General features: G+C 60.7%; 1 protein-coding gene across 1 annotated transcript; it reads right to left on the bottom strand.

Annotated features, from left to right (window-relative positions):
* Positions 1 to 2,863: 2,863 nt before the first annotated feature.
* LAD1 (ladinin 1) lies at positions 2,864 to 19,019 on the bottom strand. The gene is made up of 10 exons (XM_014843143.3): positions 18,524 to 19,019; positions 10,076 to 10,213; positions 7,714 to 8,491; positions 7,090 to 7,194; positions 6,294 to 6,337; positions 4,772 to 4,844; positions 4,532 to 4,669; positions 4,127 to 4,213; positions 3,820 to 3,906; positions 2,864 to 3,486 (listed from the first exon to the last, which is right to left on the bottom strand). Exons 1-10 carry the CDS (start codon positions 18,559 to 18,561, stop codon positions 3,481 to 3,483), a joined length of 1,494 nt encoding a protein of 497 aa, XP_014698629.1. The 5' UTR covers positions 18,562 to 19,019; the 3' UTR covers positions 2,864 to 3,480.
* Positions 19,020 to 19,526: the final 507 nt, after the last annotated feature.

Here is a 19,526-nt window from a genome sequence, read left to right as displayed (position 1 = left end):
GTCACCTACACACTGGGTCTCCTCCACGAGCCCCAAGCCATGTGACAAGCCCTCCTCACTGGGGAGGGCCTGAAACAGCTACAGGAGGTCAGATACAAGGTGGAACTTCCAGCGAGAATGATGGTTGTCCTCGGGCAGGCAGCCAGGTGGTATGAGGGGCCGTGAGGACTGTCAAAGTTCATTCCCCGAGGGCTTTCCGGTTAAGCAAGACAAGGACCATGATCTGCTGGACCTACTGGCCTGTAAGATCCCTAAGGCCAGGGCCCAGGGGTTTCCTCCTTCTCGGCCCCTAGCGCAGCCCCGGGACATTCCAGGGCTCAGGGTATGACACCGACGAAAGGCAGGAGAAAGCAAGTCCGGTGGCAGCTGGGCTGACTCTCCCCCTTGAGCCCCCTGAATCTTCTAGGTCCCCGTCCTGCCTGACTCTGGAGACCACTGCTCCCCGTGTGCCCTGGAGCCCTGAACCCCTGGCCCTCCCAGATGGTACCCATCAGTGATGGACACTCTGCTCTGTGGACGGCAAGTCAGTCTCCCCCATTCGCTGCCTCCTCCTCTCCCCTCTCCTGACCACGCGCAGCCTCCCGGTCCCCAGACTCCTCTCTCAACCCTGCAGCCTTGAGTTCCTACACCATGTCGGCCACCGATGTCCTTGAAAGAGTCCTCTGCACTCGGGACTTCCACCTGCTCCTCACCCGCTCTGCCATCCTCTCCTGCCCCATCACTCAGCTGAAATTGTCCCCACCGTGGTTCCCGGCAGCCTCTGAGCCCATTGGCCTGATTCCCCACCTCTCGGCTTATCCCCTGCCATGTGGTCCTGTGTGCTGCCAGCAGATGAGTGGCAGGTCAAGCCAAAGCCACGTGCTTGACAGCCAGTATCCCGGCAGACAGGGAGACCATGGGGAGAGGGAGAGGCAGAGGGACGCAGGTGGAGGGAGCAGACCCACAGAGGAACAGGGAGCAACCAGGCTGCCCGAGAGAGACAGAGGAGAATCCTTCACCCCGCTCTGGCCCACCAGGGCCCAGCCTCGCTGGGCGTCCTGGCCCGGAATCCCCCAGGACTTAGGAATTGCTTTTCCTAAATGGTCCCTTACCCTGAGCTCCTTCCTGTGGGTTACTGGTTCTTATAAGCCCAACGGTCCCTCAAACAGGCCATAACTCATTCGCAGGAATGCCTGGAAGAGGGATCGAAGCGATGAAACCCCACAGAGCCCCGGGGAAATACCTGGGATGTTCTTGGCATCCAGGGACTAACCTGCGAGGCAGTACTAACCGTTCCGAGGCCAGGATTTAACTCAGAGAGCTGGGAGACAAGCACTCAGCTGGGGAGAAGGTCCAGCCACCCTCCTGCAGCCAGACATTGACATGACGGCTGCTCCCAACCCGTCGCGGATGCCCCTGTCCTTGCAAATAGACGTGAAGTCACTGCCTGGTATAACAACAGACAAGAAAAGAAAGCTGAGACGATGCTGATCCAGAATCATACTGGAAGGGTGCTTGCAAATTTGAGGACCCACGGAGGACAGACCACTTGTGAGGTCCAGGGCCGCTGGGGCAGGAAAGCAGGAAGGAGGGGCAACAGGTGGGTGGGTGGGTCAGGGGACCTGTTCTGTCTCCAGAGGGCGCTCAAAGTCACCTCCTCCAAGAGGCCCCCCCTGCCCACCTCCCCGCCCTGGTCACCACCACACTGCACCTGATCCTGGGGGAGCATCTCTTCCGCTCCTTGTTTATCGGCATCTCCACCCCAGGAGTGAGCACATGGCCCTGGGGTGTGGGATGTGGGATGCAAGCAGACGGGGCATGGGGTCATGTCCCTCAGGGCTTTGCCCAGCAGCCTGTCCTCGATGGGCACCCCAGGGAGGGGGGTTGCCAGAGTGAAGGGCCCCGCCCTCTGGAGGCAGCAGCTGCCAGGACATCACAGACGCCCAGGATCACGGTGGCCACTGGGGCCCCCACTCCAGAGGAAGGCCTCTAGGAACCCCTCCTAAGAAAGTCTGTGCGCTAAAGAATTCACCTGCCGGGAACTTCCCAAAGTTCGAAACCTGAGCACGCAAAGCCGAGTTCCCAGCTGGGCCAGAGCAGGGCAGGTCCTGAGTCTCTGGGCACTGCCCACCCCATCCTGCTCCCCCACCCGGCTTGGTCCTCAGCCTCTTGAGTTGGAACTCTCGCCAAAGCTCCGGGCCTGACAGTGATGGGTGGTGCTCAGGGTGGGGCCGCCAGGTCCCTCACCCCAGCTCAGGGCTGGCCTGGGATCAGCCGCGGAGACCCACCGCTGGGCACGGGAGGGTTTGGGAGTGACCCACAGCCTGGGGTCACTGGGAGGTCTGCCCTGACGAGGCCTTCTGACCCCCAGACCACAGGATCCGAGATGGGATCCCGTGCTCACAGAGGCTGGGACGAGGCCGGCTGCCCTTGGCTGGTGGCTCCTGCCCCACAGACTTGGGGACCTGAGGCCTCCTGATGCCTTACGGACCATGTTCTGAGAAGCCCTGCAGTTTGCCGGGCACACCTGGGCAGGGGACAAAGGCACAAGGGGATGAGGGCAGGCCCTGCACCCGTGCTCCCGCCAGCTGGTCCTGCGTGAACCAGAGCAATTAGGAGTAACGGTTCTAATGAAGTGCTAATGAGCCAGATTTGGGGAGAATGTGTGTTGGGGGGGTGTGGCAGCAGGCCTGGCACAGACGTGGCAGTTCTGGCCACCCCCCCACCCCAGTCACGATGCTAAGACAACTGGGAGGCCATCCACTTTCATGTGAGGAGAACAGGGGGCAGCTAGGAAAATGATGACTGACTCCCTCTCTCCCAACCAAAAAACTCTCCCCACACACGGCAGATGATCCCAGATAAAAAGCGAAGCCTCCAGGAATGAATCCACCTTTAAGGCATTCTTAGTCACTTATACCTGAGAGTGAAGGAGTTTATTAGATCTTTCCTGAGAAGAGGTTTTTCAGAGAGCGAGTAGGGTGGGTTGGGGTGGGGCAAAAAAAAGGCACTGAGCTGCCAGCCAGAGAAGGGACAGGTGGGGCCCGTGGAAGACAGGCCAGCTCCTTCATAGTCTGGCGGCGTGGGTCTCTGCAAGCTGGGGGCAGAGACATCACAGGCACGTGGAGGCACCTGCTGGGAGCAGGGCAGACAGGTGGCCCTGGAGTTCTCGAGAGATCGTGCCACCTGGACTCTGGAAGTGAGCGGCTTTAGGAGCCGTCTCTGGACGGGATGCTGAGCCCCCTAGTGCTGACAGGAGCCCATGCTGTTCCCGGGCCGTGCCGGATTCCAGGATCTGCTATGCCGACCACAGGACAAGGTGCCAGGGCATACTGGGCCCCAGAGGAAGGGCCGGGAAGGAGCTGGCAGAGTTTCCTGGACCTTCCTGGCCCCGGGTCTGGAGGCAGACAGGGAACAGAGGCAGGGAGGTGCTGCAGAAGCAGGGCCTGGCACGAGGGAGGGCCCTCAGGACGGACTTGCCTGTCAGTCTTGGCAGCGCTGTCACACCTGTGGGCAAGGCTCTGTCAGAACACGGGAGGAGGGTCCCAGGGCTGGGAGGAGACAGGGCGGGGGGGTGGCCTCTGGACAGGAGGGCATCCCTGTGCCCAAGGCCCAAACACACACTGGGCCAGACACTAAAATCGGCTGCTGGAAGGTCGGGGTGGGGGGCTCTGCAGAGCTGGGGCGATGCAAGCCAGCTGAGGGCGCAACCAGTGTGCTGAAGATCGGGTCACAGCAGCCTGAGGGCAGGACCATGACTGTGCCCCCCTGGGCCAGTGGGTGTGTGGAGGGGGAGGGCACAAGGAGCGTCCCCAGGCCAGCCCCTCCCAGTCCTCTCACCTCCACGTCCACGTCCACTCTCATGGAGGGCTCTGCTGGGCTCCCCCGCTGGGTCCTCCTGGCGGCTGCCGACTCCCTCTGTGCCTCCTGATTGGGGCCATCAGGTGGAACCCGGAGCTAAGGCCCCTGTTCCCGAGAGGGGGACCCCAGACCCACTCCCGTCGGCTGCTTCTGGCCCATAGACTTCTCCACAGCCCTCCTCGCTGTCCCCACCCCTGGAACACCCCCATTACCCTCGGGGCCACCCTGGGTCATTCCACCATGAGAGCCCACCATAAGGGACCTCGGGTTGGGGGGGACAGGGTACCTGGGGGTCCTGATCTCCAGACCCCTGGGTCCTGCTGATCCACAGGTTGAGCCGTGATGTCACAACCCCAGAGAGCTTCAAGTTATCCTGCAAAAAGAGGCTTCCGTCTCAGGGTTTGGGGCCACTGGCCACAATAGGGCCTTGGCAGATGCCCTGGCACAGGGTAGGCCTCTGCCTCACTCCCATGTCCATCCAGCATGTGCCACACACACCTGGAAGGCCCCCACCCCTCCCCAGGGAGCCATGTGCACAGCTAAGGAGACGAGCTCAGGGACACACATGGTAACTCAGGTCAGCAGTAGCTTCTGCCAAAATCGGCTTCTCGCACGGCCACGGCCAAGGCTCGGGGTCCAGCCACCTTGGACCTAAGCAGCTGAAGATGCCTGGCTGGGCCCCAGCGCTCACCTTCCTGCTGGAGGCTGGCTCTGCTCGGCTCTGGCCCACCAGCTCCTTCTCAAAGAGGTGACGCTTGCTGGCCACACCCATGGGAGTCACGAAGAACTCGGTGCGGGAGGAGCCCGGACTCTTGACGGATTCCGATCTCTGGGAACAGAGGACACACACCGCTGACCCACGAGGGTGAGGGGCCCGGATCACCCCCACCACATCCTCAGGTACCAGGGCCCCTGCCAGGGCCCCGCCCACCTGCACGGCCGTGTGGTATCGCTCCAGCTTCTCGCCTAACTTGACCGTGCTGGCCGGGAGCCTTACGCTGGCGCTGCAGGACGGGAGGACAGGACCAGACAAGCCGGGTGAGGCCCCCGCCCCTTGGGGAGACCAGGCCTGCCAGCCGAGCCTGAGGAGTGGTGCCCACCCCACCCCACCCCGCCCCACCATTTTGGCAGAGAATATGGCCTCCAACACAGAGTGAGGCTATAAAGACTTGACCACAGTGAAACCCTCCAGACCTCAGAGGCTTCCCTCAACCCCAAGAAGCACCCCACCCAGCGAGACATCCCCAGGAGCAGAAATATCCACCACTCCTCCCCCGTCCCACCCTCCCACCTCCAAAACATCCCCTCAATCTCCCTCCTCCCCATCTTCCCCATCACGACAGTCACCTGCAACCTACTCCCTCTGCCTGCCACCCCCAGCTCTCTCCCCCTGCCACCAGACAGCTCCCACCCCACACAAACCCTCCTGTCCTTCTCGCAAAAAACCCCTTGGGCTGCAGGACGGGTGCCAGACTCCTTGGCACGGCATACAAGGCTATCAGGATCTGGTCCTGTCCCACCCCGCCCCCCCCATCCCCTTCTTCATGTTTATGTGCCAGCCAACCAGACAACTCCCGCCTTTCACACTCTGTGCCTTTGCACATGCTGTTCCCTCTATTCAAAATGCCATTCCTCCAGTTTTCCATCTGGGAATCTCCCACTAGTTCAAGCCCCCTTCAGATGTCGGGTGCTCTGTGACACGGTCCCCAGCTCGTGCAGGCTGAGCCGCGGCAGCCATCCAGAGCTGCCAGCCCTCAGTCCGTATTCTCCTCCCTGCACCTCCCCACTGGGTGGCTGTCCACCTTTAAAGGTCTGACGTGAGCTGCCCGAGGGCAGCAACTGTGTCTTATTCATCTTTGCACCCCTCGCCACCACCCCACCCCGGGGCCTCACCCAGGATAAGGGGCCTCAGCAAACGTTAGGGGCAGACGGACGCAACAGGAGTGCGTGCAAGTCCTGACACACGAGCCCAAATGCTGTTCAGATCCTATTTCAGTGTTTTTCAAAACACAGTCCTCAAACTACTTCCACCAACGTTACAGGGCATTGGGGTGGGGGTGGGGCGCTCATTAAACATGCAGATTCCCAGGTGCCCCCAACCTCACCTCAGGCCCCGCTTTCCCTGAACTGTTCATAGTTCCCCCTGGAAGGCCCTCCCCCCACCCCACCCCTGCACCTCAAGACTAACCCCTCCCCTACAGTCGGAACCCCACCACACCCCGCCTCCTCCAAGCAGCTCTCCCGGGTCCCTCCCCTCCCTGTTCCAGCTCTTCAGGCCTCAGCCCCACGTTAGTCCAGTCTCCCCACAGAGTCTGGAGCCCCGGGCAGGGGCTGCATCTTCCCTCCAACATGCCCTATGGCACAGCCGGGCTCCAGGAGGACAGGTGGCCGGTGCTCAGCAAGCAGCTGAAGCCGACCAGCTGGGAGAGCGCCCGAGCCTCCAGGCCCCTGACCTGCGGGTTAAGGTCGTCTCCAGGTTTTCTTTCTGGGAGCTCATCTGAAAAGAGAAGGAAAGGGGCGGGTGAGGGGGAGACCCAGGGCGGCCACGGCCTTCCTCGGGGGAAGGGCTCAGCTCTCAGGACACTTCCTCCTCCTCAGACCCCTGCCCCTCCACCCAGGCAAACCTTCATTCAAGGCCCTCTTCTTGTCTGGGAGCCACCTGCTCCCACCCCCAAGGCTGGGTCTTCTCGGGGTACTGCACCACCTGCCGTCCTGTGGGCCTCCCCGCTGCCGGGAGCCCCGCGGGGCAGGAAGGGCACTGATCAACATCGGGCCTCCAGCCTCCCCCAGGCCGGCACACAGCAGGGGCACAAAGCACAGGTGGTCAGAAATGACCCAGTGACCAGGGAACTCAGAGTACACACTGGAAAAAGGCCAGAGAAGAGCCCCCAGTCCAACTGGCGGGGGGGCATGAGGAGAGCCCGCTGCCCCTGCCCATCCCCCCTGAGCAAGCCTCCGGGGTGAGGACAGGGGCCGAGGGCTGGTGTGGGGCCTTGCTGTGTCCCGGCCAGGTGCCCGCAGCTCTGGCCTGCCCACTAGGTGGGGCTGTCATGCTTGTCCACACCCATGCTCCAGGTCGCTAACCTGCTGGCGTTCCTTTCATCCAACCCGCTCTGTTCCTGGCCACCCACGGGGATCCTAAGGCCCTCTGCAGCCAGACAGTCTTCCTCCTCCCCACCGATGGCCCCTGTGCTGTAAGGGATGCTGGCCCTCCAGCGGCTTGGAGACAAGGATGCCCAGGGCTCTCACCCGAAAGGAGATGGTCCTGGGGCTGGAGCGTTTGAGGGAGCTGCTGTAGGTGGCCAGGGTGGGCGAGGATGTGTCCACCTCATCTTCCTTGCTGGGGATTTTCACCTGGATGGAGCAGGAGGGGTGTCACACGGGAGGTCTGGGTGGCCCCGAGCCTAAGCTGCCATGGGGACCCCATGTGGCCTGGCTCGTCCTGGGAACTGCAGGAGGAAGAGGGGAGGAAGACAGCCCTGCGCCCTCCTCCGCTGCTTCCTGCCCCTCTGCCTCTGCCGTGGGGATGGCGGACGCAGTCCTGTGGGGCCAGGATACAAGGCAGAGCTTTCTGGGGGAGCTTCTGGAAGGATCCGAGGCCTCCCAAGAGTCCTGGGGTCCTGGGGTCCCAGCCCTGAATGAGGACGTGGCAGGTGCTCCCTGTCACACAGCCGATGTCCCTTTCAGCGGCCAGCAGCCTGCCCCTGCCTCAGTGTCCCCTATTGTGACAGTGGCTGGATGCAGGTAGGAAGAGAAGAAACGGCCGAGGGCAGCCCGAAGATGGGAGGACAGGAGACAGTGCACAGAGGAAAGAGACCAGCAGGCCAGGACTGGAGACGATAGCAGAGGCACGGGAGCGACAGGAACACCCACCTGGAGAGTGATCGGTGGGAGGCGGGAAGGCACAGCTGGAGGGCTCTTCTCAGGGAGGGCCCTTCCTCTCCACTCCTTGGTGCTGGACACACTGCCCCCAGGGGCCGGCTGCTCCAAGGCTGCTGCCCTCTTGGGGGCCTGCTTTGTTTCTGTGGCTGACGACTTCTCAAAGATCGATGCTTTCTCAGACACCAGTCTCCTCTCTGAGCCTGATGTCTTCCCCGGGCCGGGCGGCTTCTCCAAGACACTTGTTTTTTCTAGAACTGCTTTTTTCTCCATGATGGATCTTTTCTCGGACACGGATGTCTTCTCGGGGCCCGGGGACTTCTCGGAGATGGAGGTTTCCTCTGAGACCAGTCTCTTTTCAGGCGCTGATGCCGTCTCTGGAACGGAGGACCTCCCCGAAACCCGGCTCTTGTCTGGAACCGGGGTCTTCTCCGAGGCCCCCTGCTTCTCGCCTCCCGGCTCCCTGCCCGCCAAGCTCTCCTCCTCCCTGGCCCAGGGGCCCCGCCGTTGCTGGTTCAGCCTCCGGTGAGGCGGCAGCTCCACCTCCTTCTCGGGCGCCTGGGGCTGCTCCTCGTCCAGCCCAGGGCCCGAGCTGTCCTGCCCCTCCTCTGCCTCTAGCTGAGCCCGGAGTGGGGCCTGTGCCACCTCCACCGCCTGCCGCCTCTGCCTACGCTCCTGCCGCGTCCTGAGGATGGCCTGGACGTCCTCCTCCTCATCTTTGGAGGCTGGGGGTGGTGACCTGGCCACCTTTGCTTCCTCTACGCTGGGCAACCTGAGCCAGAAGATGGGAGACGGGGTGGGAGATGGAATCAGAGGACATCAGAGCCGGGAGAGCCCTGGGGGGCCCTGACCCAACGGAGATGCCTCCAGGGCCACCAGCGAGGGGGTGAGGACAGAGAGCCTTGCCCCCCATCACTGAACTAAGGATCACTTTTATCTGCTTTACATATTGGGCTTCCAAGATATCATCTGAATGAAGCCCACCATCCTTTTTTGTTTTTTTTGAGGAAGATTAGTCCTGAGCTAACATCTGCTGCCAATCCTCCTCTTTTTTGCTGAGGAAGACTGGCCCTGAGCTAACATCCGTGCCCATCTTCCTCTACTTTATATATGGAATGCCTATATGGCGTGCCAAGCGGTGCCATGTCCACACATGGAATCCTAACCGGTGAACCCCGGGCCACCAAAGCGGAACATGCGCACTTAACCGCTGCACCACCGGGCCAGCCCCCATCATTCTTTTTTAAAAAGTTTATAAACCTCTGTAAGGTGCAACCATTCCATGTCCAGACCCAAGATACAAAGCCTGATGGAACAGCCACTTTAGACGCACCAGGCAGGGGAGTCAAAAGGAACAGATGCAATCTGTGACCCTTAGAGCTTAGAGCAAGACCAGAGACACTCAGGGATTGGTCAAAGGTCACACAGCAAATTGGTGGTGCAGCTGGGAGTAGAACCCGAGGCTCCTGATGCATCGTCCTGCTCTCCTGTCGGTTGTGGGGGATGCAGCCGGGACTAGGCACCAGCCTCGGGTGTCAGTGCAGCCCAGGACGCACCCCTGTTCTCCCTGCTCTGGGGACCCAAAGGAACATGAGAGGTTGTCCAACCCCACACGCGGTGCTTGGCCTCCAGCAAAACGAGACCCTTTCCTTCATCACCACCCTGCTCCACACGTGATTCGGGGCAAGTTAATTCACTGTCTGAGCCTCAGTTTCCAAATCTGCAACCTGTGCCTGTCAGGAGGAGAAACGAGCCTCATCCCATGGGAGGGCCCCGCCCCGTCCTGATACCCAGGGGACATGCAGTAAATTCCAGACCCTTCTCTTCCTTTCCCTCACAACCCTAAAATCTAGGTGGCAAGGCCAGCCCTGTGGTCCTCCGCTCAGAAGTGAACGGTGGGGCTCCAGCGTTAGGGGGACGCAGCCTGGTTTAATGGCAAGAGCGGAACCACAGAGCCTGAAGGATCCGGAGGAAAATTCAGGCCCTGTCAACCTTTAGGTTTATGAGCTCAGGAAGTCACCTACACACTCTTTGACCCAGTTTCTCCACCTGTAAAATGGGTTAATGATTCCTCTCAGGGATACTGTAAGGATCAAGTGAGTTATGCCCATAAAACGTCCAGCCAAGTAGTGGCTCATGGCTGGTCTCCACAAATAGGAGCAATTATCGTCCCGAAGAGGTGGAACCTGGCAGGGCTGCGGAAGGCCAGGAACCTGAAGGTCATCTGCACGCCCTTCAGCCTCACTCCCTGTGCAGACCGAGCGCGCCGCCCTGGTGTGTCGGGGCGTAACTCCATCCCCACCACCCGGGGGAGGGAACGATGCCTCGCCCACCCCCTCCCCCCCGACCAGGGCACCTCTCCACGGCCGGCTGGCCTCCGTTCTGGGTGGGCCTGGGAGCCTCGTCGTCCGTGGTCGAGCTCAGGTGGCGGTGCCGACGCCGGCGCTCACGTTCCTGCTCTTCCTCATCCTCCAGAGTCCACTGTCTGGCCAGGCTGGGGGAAGGGGGGTCAGTGCAGCCCAGGAAAGCCCAGGGCCCATGCCTGAGCCGGACCCCGAGGGGCCTGGAGCAGAGACCACAGCCCTCCAGGCTGGCCATCCACAGACGGCCCCAGAGCCCTGAACTGGGCCATGCTGTGAGCGCAGAGCTCACCCCGTACGTCTCAGACCTCACCCAGAGAACAAGATGGAAACTCTCTTGTTAATAACCGTGGACGCTGACGACATGTTGAAACAATAAACTTGGGATATACTGGGGCAAAGGAGATATATTATCAAAATTGATTTTCCCCATTTTACTTTTGTATTGTGTCTACTAGGAAATTTAAAATTTTAAACGTGGCTCACATTGGTGGTTTCTGTTATGTGTCTATTAAATTTCTACTCAAGCTGCCAGGACTCAGGTCGGACCTGAGTTTCTGGACCTCGGCACAGCTGACACTTCGGCCGGATAACTCCATGGGCAGGGCTGTCCCGAACTGCAGGATGTTGACCGGTAACCCCAGGCCTCTACCCGCTGCAAGCCAGTAGCACCACCCCCAGTGTGACAACTGAAAATGTGCCCCAACGTTGCCAATGTCCCCTGGGGGCAAAGCCACTCCAGTGAGACCCGCTGGGTGGGAGTACAGCCTGGACTCTGGAGAGGCCATGGGGGCCTCCCTCTCTGGGGGCAACGAGGGACGTGGAGGGCGGGTATGGTGCAGCCTGAGGAGGCAGATGAACTCGGCATGTTCCTCTTTCTTTTGCGTCCTGGGATTCTTAATAAAACCCCTCGATGGACAACCACAAAGAAACTTCCTCAGAGTCACTCAGCTCTCGTGGGATTTCTCATTTTCAGAGCAGAGACTCACAAGTAAGGCCAGTTATACCAGGAAAAGATCCCAATGTGTCTTCCCTTCCTTTCCCAGGCTCTTTGAGTCTCTTTCATCTTTGAGAACCAGCTCTCACATGGCAACCCCATGCCCCCTGCTTCCAGTTCCTGCCCCGAGTCATCCTTCATTCAGGGGACCAGCCAGGCACGCCCACAGCCAGCCGACCACTCGCCCACCAGCCCACCATCCACTCCCATCAGCTCATCTACCCACGTAGCCACCTGGAAATCCACGCGCCCATCCATCCCTCATTTTCCTGCCCATTCCCACCCACCCACCCATCCTCATCCACCTGCCTTCCCATCCTCCCACCCACCTCCCCGCCAGCCTACCTTCCCTCCCGTCCACCCACCCTTCCACCCCAACCAAACAGCAAACATGCGCTGGGCGACCACGATGGGCCAGCAGCAGGTGAGGACCTGCGGGCTCACAGGAGGAAGCAAGGGCCCCACCCTGGAAGCACCTACTGTAGGAAGCTTCCCAGCCACACACACAGATGCCTCTGCAGAGAAAGGACGATTACTGTGGGCCAAGGTGACCAGGCAAGGCCCACGGAAGAGGCTGGATCTCAGGGGGAAACAGGACCTCATAGGGGTGACGGGGGCCTGGGGAGAAACCGCAGTCCAGGCGGAGGGAGGGCTGAGCGAGCCTGGACATCAGAAGACAGGCGCTCATGGGGCGGGGAGGCTGGGCTTCACAGGAGCCGGAGGAGAAGCAGGCAGCAGAGGAGCGGGCTGCAGGGTCAGTGGGCGAGCCCTCTCTCAGCCTACCTATGAGCCCCCCAGTGCTGTCTGGGCCCCAATCGGAAAAGCCTGGAAAACGCCTCCTTCTTGCCTCCCAGAATGAAGAGTGTAAGGCCTCTGCCTGCCCAGCAGGTGTCAAACCTGCTCTCCCAGCTTCCCTGCTGCCCAGCCCCGCTCCTCCGGGCGGGCCCTCCCCTCCTGCAAGGAAGCACCATGCAGCCGAGCCCCGATCAGAGGAGCCCTCGTGCAAACCCACACATTTCATAAGCTGAATTGCATATGAAGTGCGTCCGAGGAGCTTCCCTAAGAGAAGACCCCTCCAGGTGGTCTTCTGGAGGCCCATCACGGGGTCCGCCTGCTGCCCTCCCTCCCTCGGGTGGGTCACGTCCTTCCTCTGCCTCTGTTTGCCTCCCTAGAATGAGGATGAGCCATCCGAAGGCTCCGATCTTTTTTTCTAGGTCCAACACCACATTTGTTGACGCGACAGTCACTAAACAAATATTTTCGCACGCCGACTCCATGCCAGGCATAGTTAGTGGGGAAGGAGGTTGACGGGGTTCCCCTCTTCCTGGAACGCGTGTCCCGGTGGGGGGAGCTGGACGGGAGCCAGGGGACAGATGAGTGAACAAAACGATGTCTGGAAGTGACACGAGGACAAGGGAACAGGGTAAGAGGTCATGTGAGGAGGAGACTGGGAGGGGAGGCCTCCCGTAGCTCCAAGAAGAAATTGGAGGAGCCGGATCTGGTGGCAGAGAGTCCAGGAGGAACGAAACAGGGACAAGGCCTGGGTGTGACGGATGAGCTGGCTGTTCAGGAGAAGGGGGGCCGGGGCCAGAGGTGGCCCACGGCAAGGTCAGACAAGGCAAGGCCAGAGCAGAGAGCCTCGAAGACCAGGGGAAGAATTTGGGTTTTTGTGTTTTGTTTTGTTTTGTTTTTGAGGAAGATTAGCCCTGAGCTAACATCTGCCACCAATCCTCCTCTTTTTGCTGAGGAAGACTGGCCCTGAGCTAACATCTGTGCCCATCTTCCTCTACTTTATATGTGGGATGCCTGCCACAGCATGGCTTACCAAGCGGTGCCATGTCTGCACCTGGGATCCAAACCGGTGAACCCCAGGCCACCGAAGCGGAATGTGCGCACTTAACCGCTGAGCCACAGGGCCGGCCCAAGGATTCGGGTTTTATTTGAGTGTGCTGGAGAGCCCCAGACAGTTTTACACAGGGAGTCACATAATAGGATTTATTATTATTTATCTCTCTGGCTACTGGAAAAAGAATTGAAGGAGGCAGGGCGGTGGGAGGAGCGCCAGGGGACCAGTCAGGAGGCTCCTACACTCGCCAGGCGAGACCTACGCTGGCTTGAACCGGGTGGAGACAGAGAGATGGGAAAAGTGGGGGAATTGGGACACATTCTGAAGATAGAACTGGTGGGTTTTGCTGATGGACTGGATGAGGATGGGGTTGGGGCGGAGAGAAAGAGAAGAATCCAGGAAAACTCCTCCATCTTTGGCCTGAGCAATTCCTGGTGCTTTGGTTAGTGAGATGGGAAAGATGGGGGGAGGAGGGTCTCCGTTGAGACCAGGATAGCAGTGAAGAGGGGACCAGGAGGGGGGAGTTCTCTTCCTGACTCCTCCTGTGAGGAAAAGACACCTGTCAAGAGCAAAGGAGCCCAAGACACTCAGCTGGGGAGGGTGGAGGAGACCAGGGGGTGCCAGGCAGGCGGGTGAGTGCCAGGATGGAGCGGTGAGCACAGAGGCTCCCGGGCCCCCACAAAGAGCCCTCGGCCGCTGGGGCAGAGCCAGACTGGGCGAGAAAGGAGAGAACGGGGGCAAGAAAGGGGAACTAGTGGCCCCCAACAACTCTGTGAGAAGTCTGACTGAGAAGAAAAGCAGCTGAAGTGGGACAGGAGGAGGCCGTGGGCTCAAGGAACGCTCTTTTAATCCAGGCATCCTTTACATCCAACAAACACACAGACCTGAAGTGCTGTTTCTTTTTAAAGACAGGCAGATGAAGGAGAGTGGAGAGGTTTGAGAAGAAAGTGTGACGTGATCCCGCAGGGAAGGAGTAGACCGTGGGGTGGGCATCTCCTTTCTCGAGCATCCACCACATGCCCCACACGCCACCAGCACCAGCGAACACGGAATGAGGTGTGAACGTCGCCTTGCTCTCCTCCTCCATGGGAAATCACTAAATCTCCGCCTTGACAAACAAGAGCATGCAAGGGGAGCAAATCCTGATCTCCCCCCCGCAAGGCAATCTGTCCATCACCCCACAGGCAAGGAGCTGCCTTCGGAAGGGAATCTTCCGGAATCTCCCTGTTCGGACCCTCAGGGCAGCTGTTCCTCCTGCTTCAGCCACCTCGTGGAGGCGGAGGCACACAATCCCTGTAGCTCTGCACGTTGGCAAACTGATCACACATTCACTTATTCACTCATTCATGATGCACGAACCCCAGGCCCTTGGGAGCAGGCCCTGACCCCCCACCTCTCCTCGGCTCCGCTTGTTCAGGCTCAGAAACGCCAGCTTCAGCTGGCTTTCCTGAGGCCACACCTGCAGTCCCTTGTTCTCTGGACACACCCCCAGCCCCTACAACACAGTTTGGGACCAGCTCTTGCCCTCCCAAGCCAGGGACCCATCCGCTGGGGAAAGCAGGCCACCAAGCTGGGAGCTCCTCTCTCCACCCCGACCACACCCACCGCCGGCCGGGCTGGAGCCGCCAGGATTCCTAGGTCCTGAGCAACCTCATTCCCACAGCCCCTCAGCCCTCGGGGAAGTCATACGGTGTGTGACCTGTCAGAGCCTGGGCTCCTCGGAAATGACTCACTCCCCTCACTCCCCAGGCTGGTCCTAGCCCCGGGGGTCTCCAGGGCTGGGGCTGCACGGGGTGGGGCCCAGCTGCCCCTGAGCATCCCCAGCTTTATGCCACAACCCCATAGCTCCCCCAAGCAGATGTGGTCCCCCTTGCTGCCCAGGAGGCAGGGGGCTGCCTTCCACCCTGAAACCCTGGCAAACATGAGTCCCAACCCCCCAACCAGGAAAGAGAAATGTTATCTCCAACAAGTAAAGAGTTATCAGCCTCTACAGACGGAAGAGGAAATGGATGGACCTGGAGGGGGAAGGCGGGGCAGAGGTCAGACTCCAGGAGGGACTTCAGCAGGTGCCATGGTTGAAACCCCAATAATGAATAGACGATAATTAAGGAAGTAGAACAGTGCTTAACATTTTGTAGCTCACAAATTATTTGTTGAATATGGCGAATGCTAAATCAATCAATAAAGGAAGAAGTGCTGGCACCTGCTATAATGTAATATAATGCCAGGCACGTCCTAGGTATCTTACAAACGCCATCGACGTGAAGCCTCACCACCACCCTGGGAGGGGAGGTGGGGTCATCCCATTTTGCAGATGAGGAAAGTGAGGCCCAGAGGGGTTAATAACTTTCCCAAGACACCACAGCTAATAAGAAGAGGGAACCAAGATTCCAACCTCGGTCAGCCTCTCCAAAATCGTGACCTTAACCACAACCCCAAATGCCAGGAAAGGACGTCCCCAAAAGGCCCACCCTAAAGCAGAGGGAGACCCCACCTTCTGGGGCACCAGACCGCTAAATGTTCTCAGGAAGGAGCAGGGGAGGCTCTGAGGCTGCGAGATTCCCCACCCAGGACGCGCCGGAACTCAGGGGCAGCCTGGAAGAGCAGAGGTTCGGGGAAACCCAGGGGCCCACACATTGACCTTTCGAGCTCCAGAGCCAGGACCCAGGCGGAGCCTATGGGCCCCACCATCGAGGGAGTCCCAGCCACTGTCACCAGCTGGTGCCCCAGCACTTCCTCCCTGACAACCCTCTGCTCCAACTCCTGGCCTTCATCTGGGGACACACATCCCCATCTTTGTCCCCATGTAGGGCTGCTCTCCTCTCCATCCTGACTCCGCCAACTCCATCCTTAGGAGTGGGGGATCTCATTTCCCTTGAACAATTCTAGGAGCCATTCTGCCCTGCAGATGCCCCCACGGGGCTGTTCCTCCTGAGGCCTAACTCCCATCTACTCTGCAGCAGCTGACGGTGGCGGGGGAGGGAGGAGGAAGCACCCTCACTTTTATATGTTATGTTTAGCCGTAGAAAGTTTCTTCCCAAATGGAAGTGCCTAGAGGAGCCCTTTATATGACAGATCAAGGCTCAGCTGCTCTGGATGAAGCAGGTGAACGCCGCTCCAGGAGCATCTGGTGGAACCAGGGGGCTCCAGGAGCAGGATTTGCAAATCCTGGAAGGAAGAGACAGACCGGGGAGCACAGGCCTGGCGCTGGCTGGCTCTGACGGGCTGTGTGACCTTGGGCCAGTCTCCGGCCCCTGAGGGGAGCAGACCTCAGATCCCCTTCTTCACAATGAGAGGTCGCCCCAGGTCCCGGGTCACTGAGGTCCCTTCCAGCCCTGATGGTCCAGGGAGAGGTGTGAGGGGAGCACCCAGGGCAGTGCTGGGAGGCGGCAGGGCTGCTCAGGCCCAGGCAGGAAAATAATTAACCACGGCTGCTCGGGCCCAGGCGCCCTCAGATCCACCCTCACCCCCTGCAGACAGGCCGGGCGCAGCCTCGCCCGTCACCAGGTCAGCCCAGAGAGGAAAGAACAAGGCCACTGACCAGGGCACCCAGCCAACCACCTCACCCCTGCCCCCAGCCCAGGGCCAGGGCATCTGAATTTCCACTTTCTGCATAGGATGGGCAGCCGGCTGGCCCTCAGCTCCCCACCGGGGCCCAGGCTGGGGACGCCTACGTCACATCCTCATCACAGTCCTCCCCAGCCCGCGAGGCCCGGTTGACAGTGACTCACAGCCTTTCCCTCCTGCCGGCCGGCCGGGGCTTGTTGTTCACGCAGGGAGCGAGCGGAGCTGAGCCGTCCTCTGCCCCAGGTATCCCGTCAGGGAGACTGCCGGCAGCAGCTGCATCTGCCCACGGGACGCCGGGAGAGCAGGACTGGTTCCCCAGCTCTCACCCAGGGCGTCCCGTGGGAGCCCGGCCCCACCCTGTAGCCACAGGAGACCACCTCCACCGGAGCAGTGGACAGGCTGAGCCCAGACTCCACTCCCAATTTCAAAGTTCCGGGGCCCCAGCTGCCTGCCCTCCACACGCCCATATCCACCTAGGCAGGCTGTCAGACGCAAGATCACACATGGCCCCAGACAGGGAGTTCCCGAGGAAGGGGGGCTGGGTGGTAGTTCTAACCCAATGCACCATCCTGAGGTCTTTGTAGACAGACCGAACACACTCAGACCCCAAGACCCCAACTCAGCAATGTAAGAGCCTGCTACCCCCAGGAGCTCTCCTCACTGCATTGGCCATAAACATGTGCCCCCATTCACACAGCCACGGGCACAGGTACGCCCATACCTAGGAGCACAGACACTTCCACATCACCCCCAGCACACTGGCCACAGGGCCTTGACCCCCAGCCCCGCCCCGGGCTCAGACCTGCCCTGGGGTGTGGCAGGCCAGGTCCCTTTTCCAGAGCACGGAGCTCCCTCCGTTCTTGGGCTTACCTTTTCCCCCTTTTGGATCCCATGGGACCCTCCATGCAAGGGTTAGCGGGCTACTGTGCTTCAGGGCAGTGTTAGGTCTCGGGGGTCTGGGGAGGTGGACGCCCAGCCCAGGGAAAGGAGCTGCCGAGGAGATGAGGTGCCAGAGAAGCTCTGGAGCCGGCCCCGAGGAGGGGCAGGAGGTCCCGGCCGCACCGGGGAGGTGGGAGCACGCAGGGAAGCAGCAGCCTCATCTAATAGGGAAGGCCTGGGAGGGCGCCCTCTGCACCTGGAGCTGGCCCTGGCCTCACGAAAGGCCTCACGAAATACCCAAACACCCACCTGGGGAGTAGGGCCAAGAGGCCAATTTCTACTTGGCTAGAGCCCATGGGACCAAAGGAGGAGGGGTCCACTTTGGATCCACTGCACGGGTCTCAGCTTCCTTAGGGGCAAGACTTGTGTGCATGGCGGGGGCAGAGGGGTAAGGAGGTGAAGATGCTCATGTGAGCACTTCCGGGGGATGCGCAGGGAAGTTCCCCGAAGAGTCACCAGGGGTCCCCAACACGACGAGGGGTGCTGCCTCCTGGACCAGCCCCCTCCCCCAGCCTTCTCAGACCCTGACAGGATGCCCAGCAGGCAGGGACAATACACCCCATCTCCTGACCCTTTGAGGGACCAGCTCACAAATAGAGAGTGACGCACAGAGAGGGATAGCAATGCCTTGAGGTCACCCAGCCCAGACACCACCCCAAAACACCACACTCAGAATTGGAGCCCCATCAGTGGGAAGGGACAGTTTCCCTTTGGTACTGTTCTGCTGTCCTGGCTTCTCCGGGAACTTCTCGCTACAACTCTCTACCTAGACACGGGGGCGGGGAGGGAGGGGTCTCTCAGGAAGCAAGACTTGCAGGTAACTCCTGAACACCTCCTCAACCCCTAAACTGTTTCTGACCCCCCACAGGAGGTCAGAGCTCTCCAGGCCAGGGGCCAGCCTTCCCTAAGCACCCCGTCTGTGGCCTCCGTCCCAAAGGGGAGGAAAGGAAGCCGTGGGGGAGCAGAACAGCACCGGCACCTGAGGGTTGCCCAGCTTGGCTCCAATTCTGCGACCAGGGTCCCAGTTGGGAAGGAGGCCGACCCCAGGGAGAGGCGCCCACCTGGGCCATGGCCCCACCCCCCCGCTGGGCTCACCTGGACAGCGCCGACCAGTCCTTTCTGCTGACGGACATGCTGCAGGAGCCGTGCGCCGCGTGCCTCCTGCTGCGGCCCCACCTGCGCCCTCCCGCGCCGGCCAGGTAGGGTCACGTGGCCGCTGATGTCACCCCGCTCCGATTTGCCAGCCCGGAGCGGCCTCTGGGCTGTGGGCGTCCCAGACGGGTGCACTGGTCTCCGCCCCTGACGGACGGACCTACGGACGCCGGGTCTGCACGGCTGGGCGGCGCCGGGAGCGAGGGCGGAGACGGCTGAGAACCAGTCGGACCTGCTCCCACAGGTGTGGGGCCGGGAGAGGGCGGGAGGGGGCGGGCCCCGGGGATGGGGTCAGGCTGAAACCCCAGAGCAGGCGGACGAAAGTGGGAGCACGTACCCTCATCTCCGGTCTGGGGCACCCGCCCCCTCCCAGCTTCGAGACCCACCAGCCCGACTCCAGGAGGCCTTGGAGATGAGCTGGGCTGGCCTTCTCGGTTGCTGCACACAAAACGACCAGACACGCCCCACAGAAGGCCAGTCCCTCCCCAGATGAGATTCCTAGACTCAGCTCCACAAACATTTGAATGCCCAGGCACAGAAAACTTAAGGTGTCAAAGGCCCTGTCCTTGCTCGCTGACACCAGACTTTGGGCTGCAGGAGTAGGGTGTGGACAGGGCAGAGGACCCCAGCTCCCGGCCCCCCCCCCCCAGGAGGAATGAGCTCAGACCACAGGACTGACATTTCCTGACATCCTGAGGTAGCCCAGGCACCACCAGCCCCACCTGGCTCCCTTAAGTGCCATCCAGCTGAGGGGGCCCATCTGGGCCATGGGGGGCCAGGTGCTTTCTGTCCAGGAACCAGCCTCAGATGGGTTGAGGGAGGGTCATTCGCTGAGCACGGGAAGTCTTATCTTTCCTGATGGAGCAGAACTGCAAGGTCAGCAGCAGCAGCAGCCGCTCTGCTCTGTGAGGAGCGAGGCCTGCAGGTGAGAAGGTGGAGGGAGCCG

Source organism: Equus asinus, chromosome 30 (assembly GCF_041296235.1).
Source record: "Equus asinus isolate D_3611 breed Donkey chromosome 30, EquAss-T2T_v2, whole genome shotgun sequence".
Lineage (NCBI taxonomy): Eukaryota > Metazoa > Chordata > Mammalia > Perissodactyla > Equidae > Equus > Equus asinus.
This window is presented reverse-complemented; position numbering and strand designations above follow the sequence as displayed.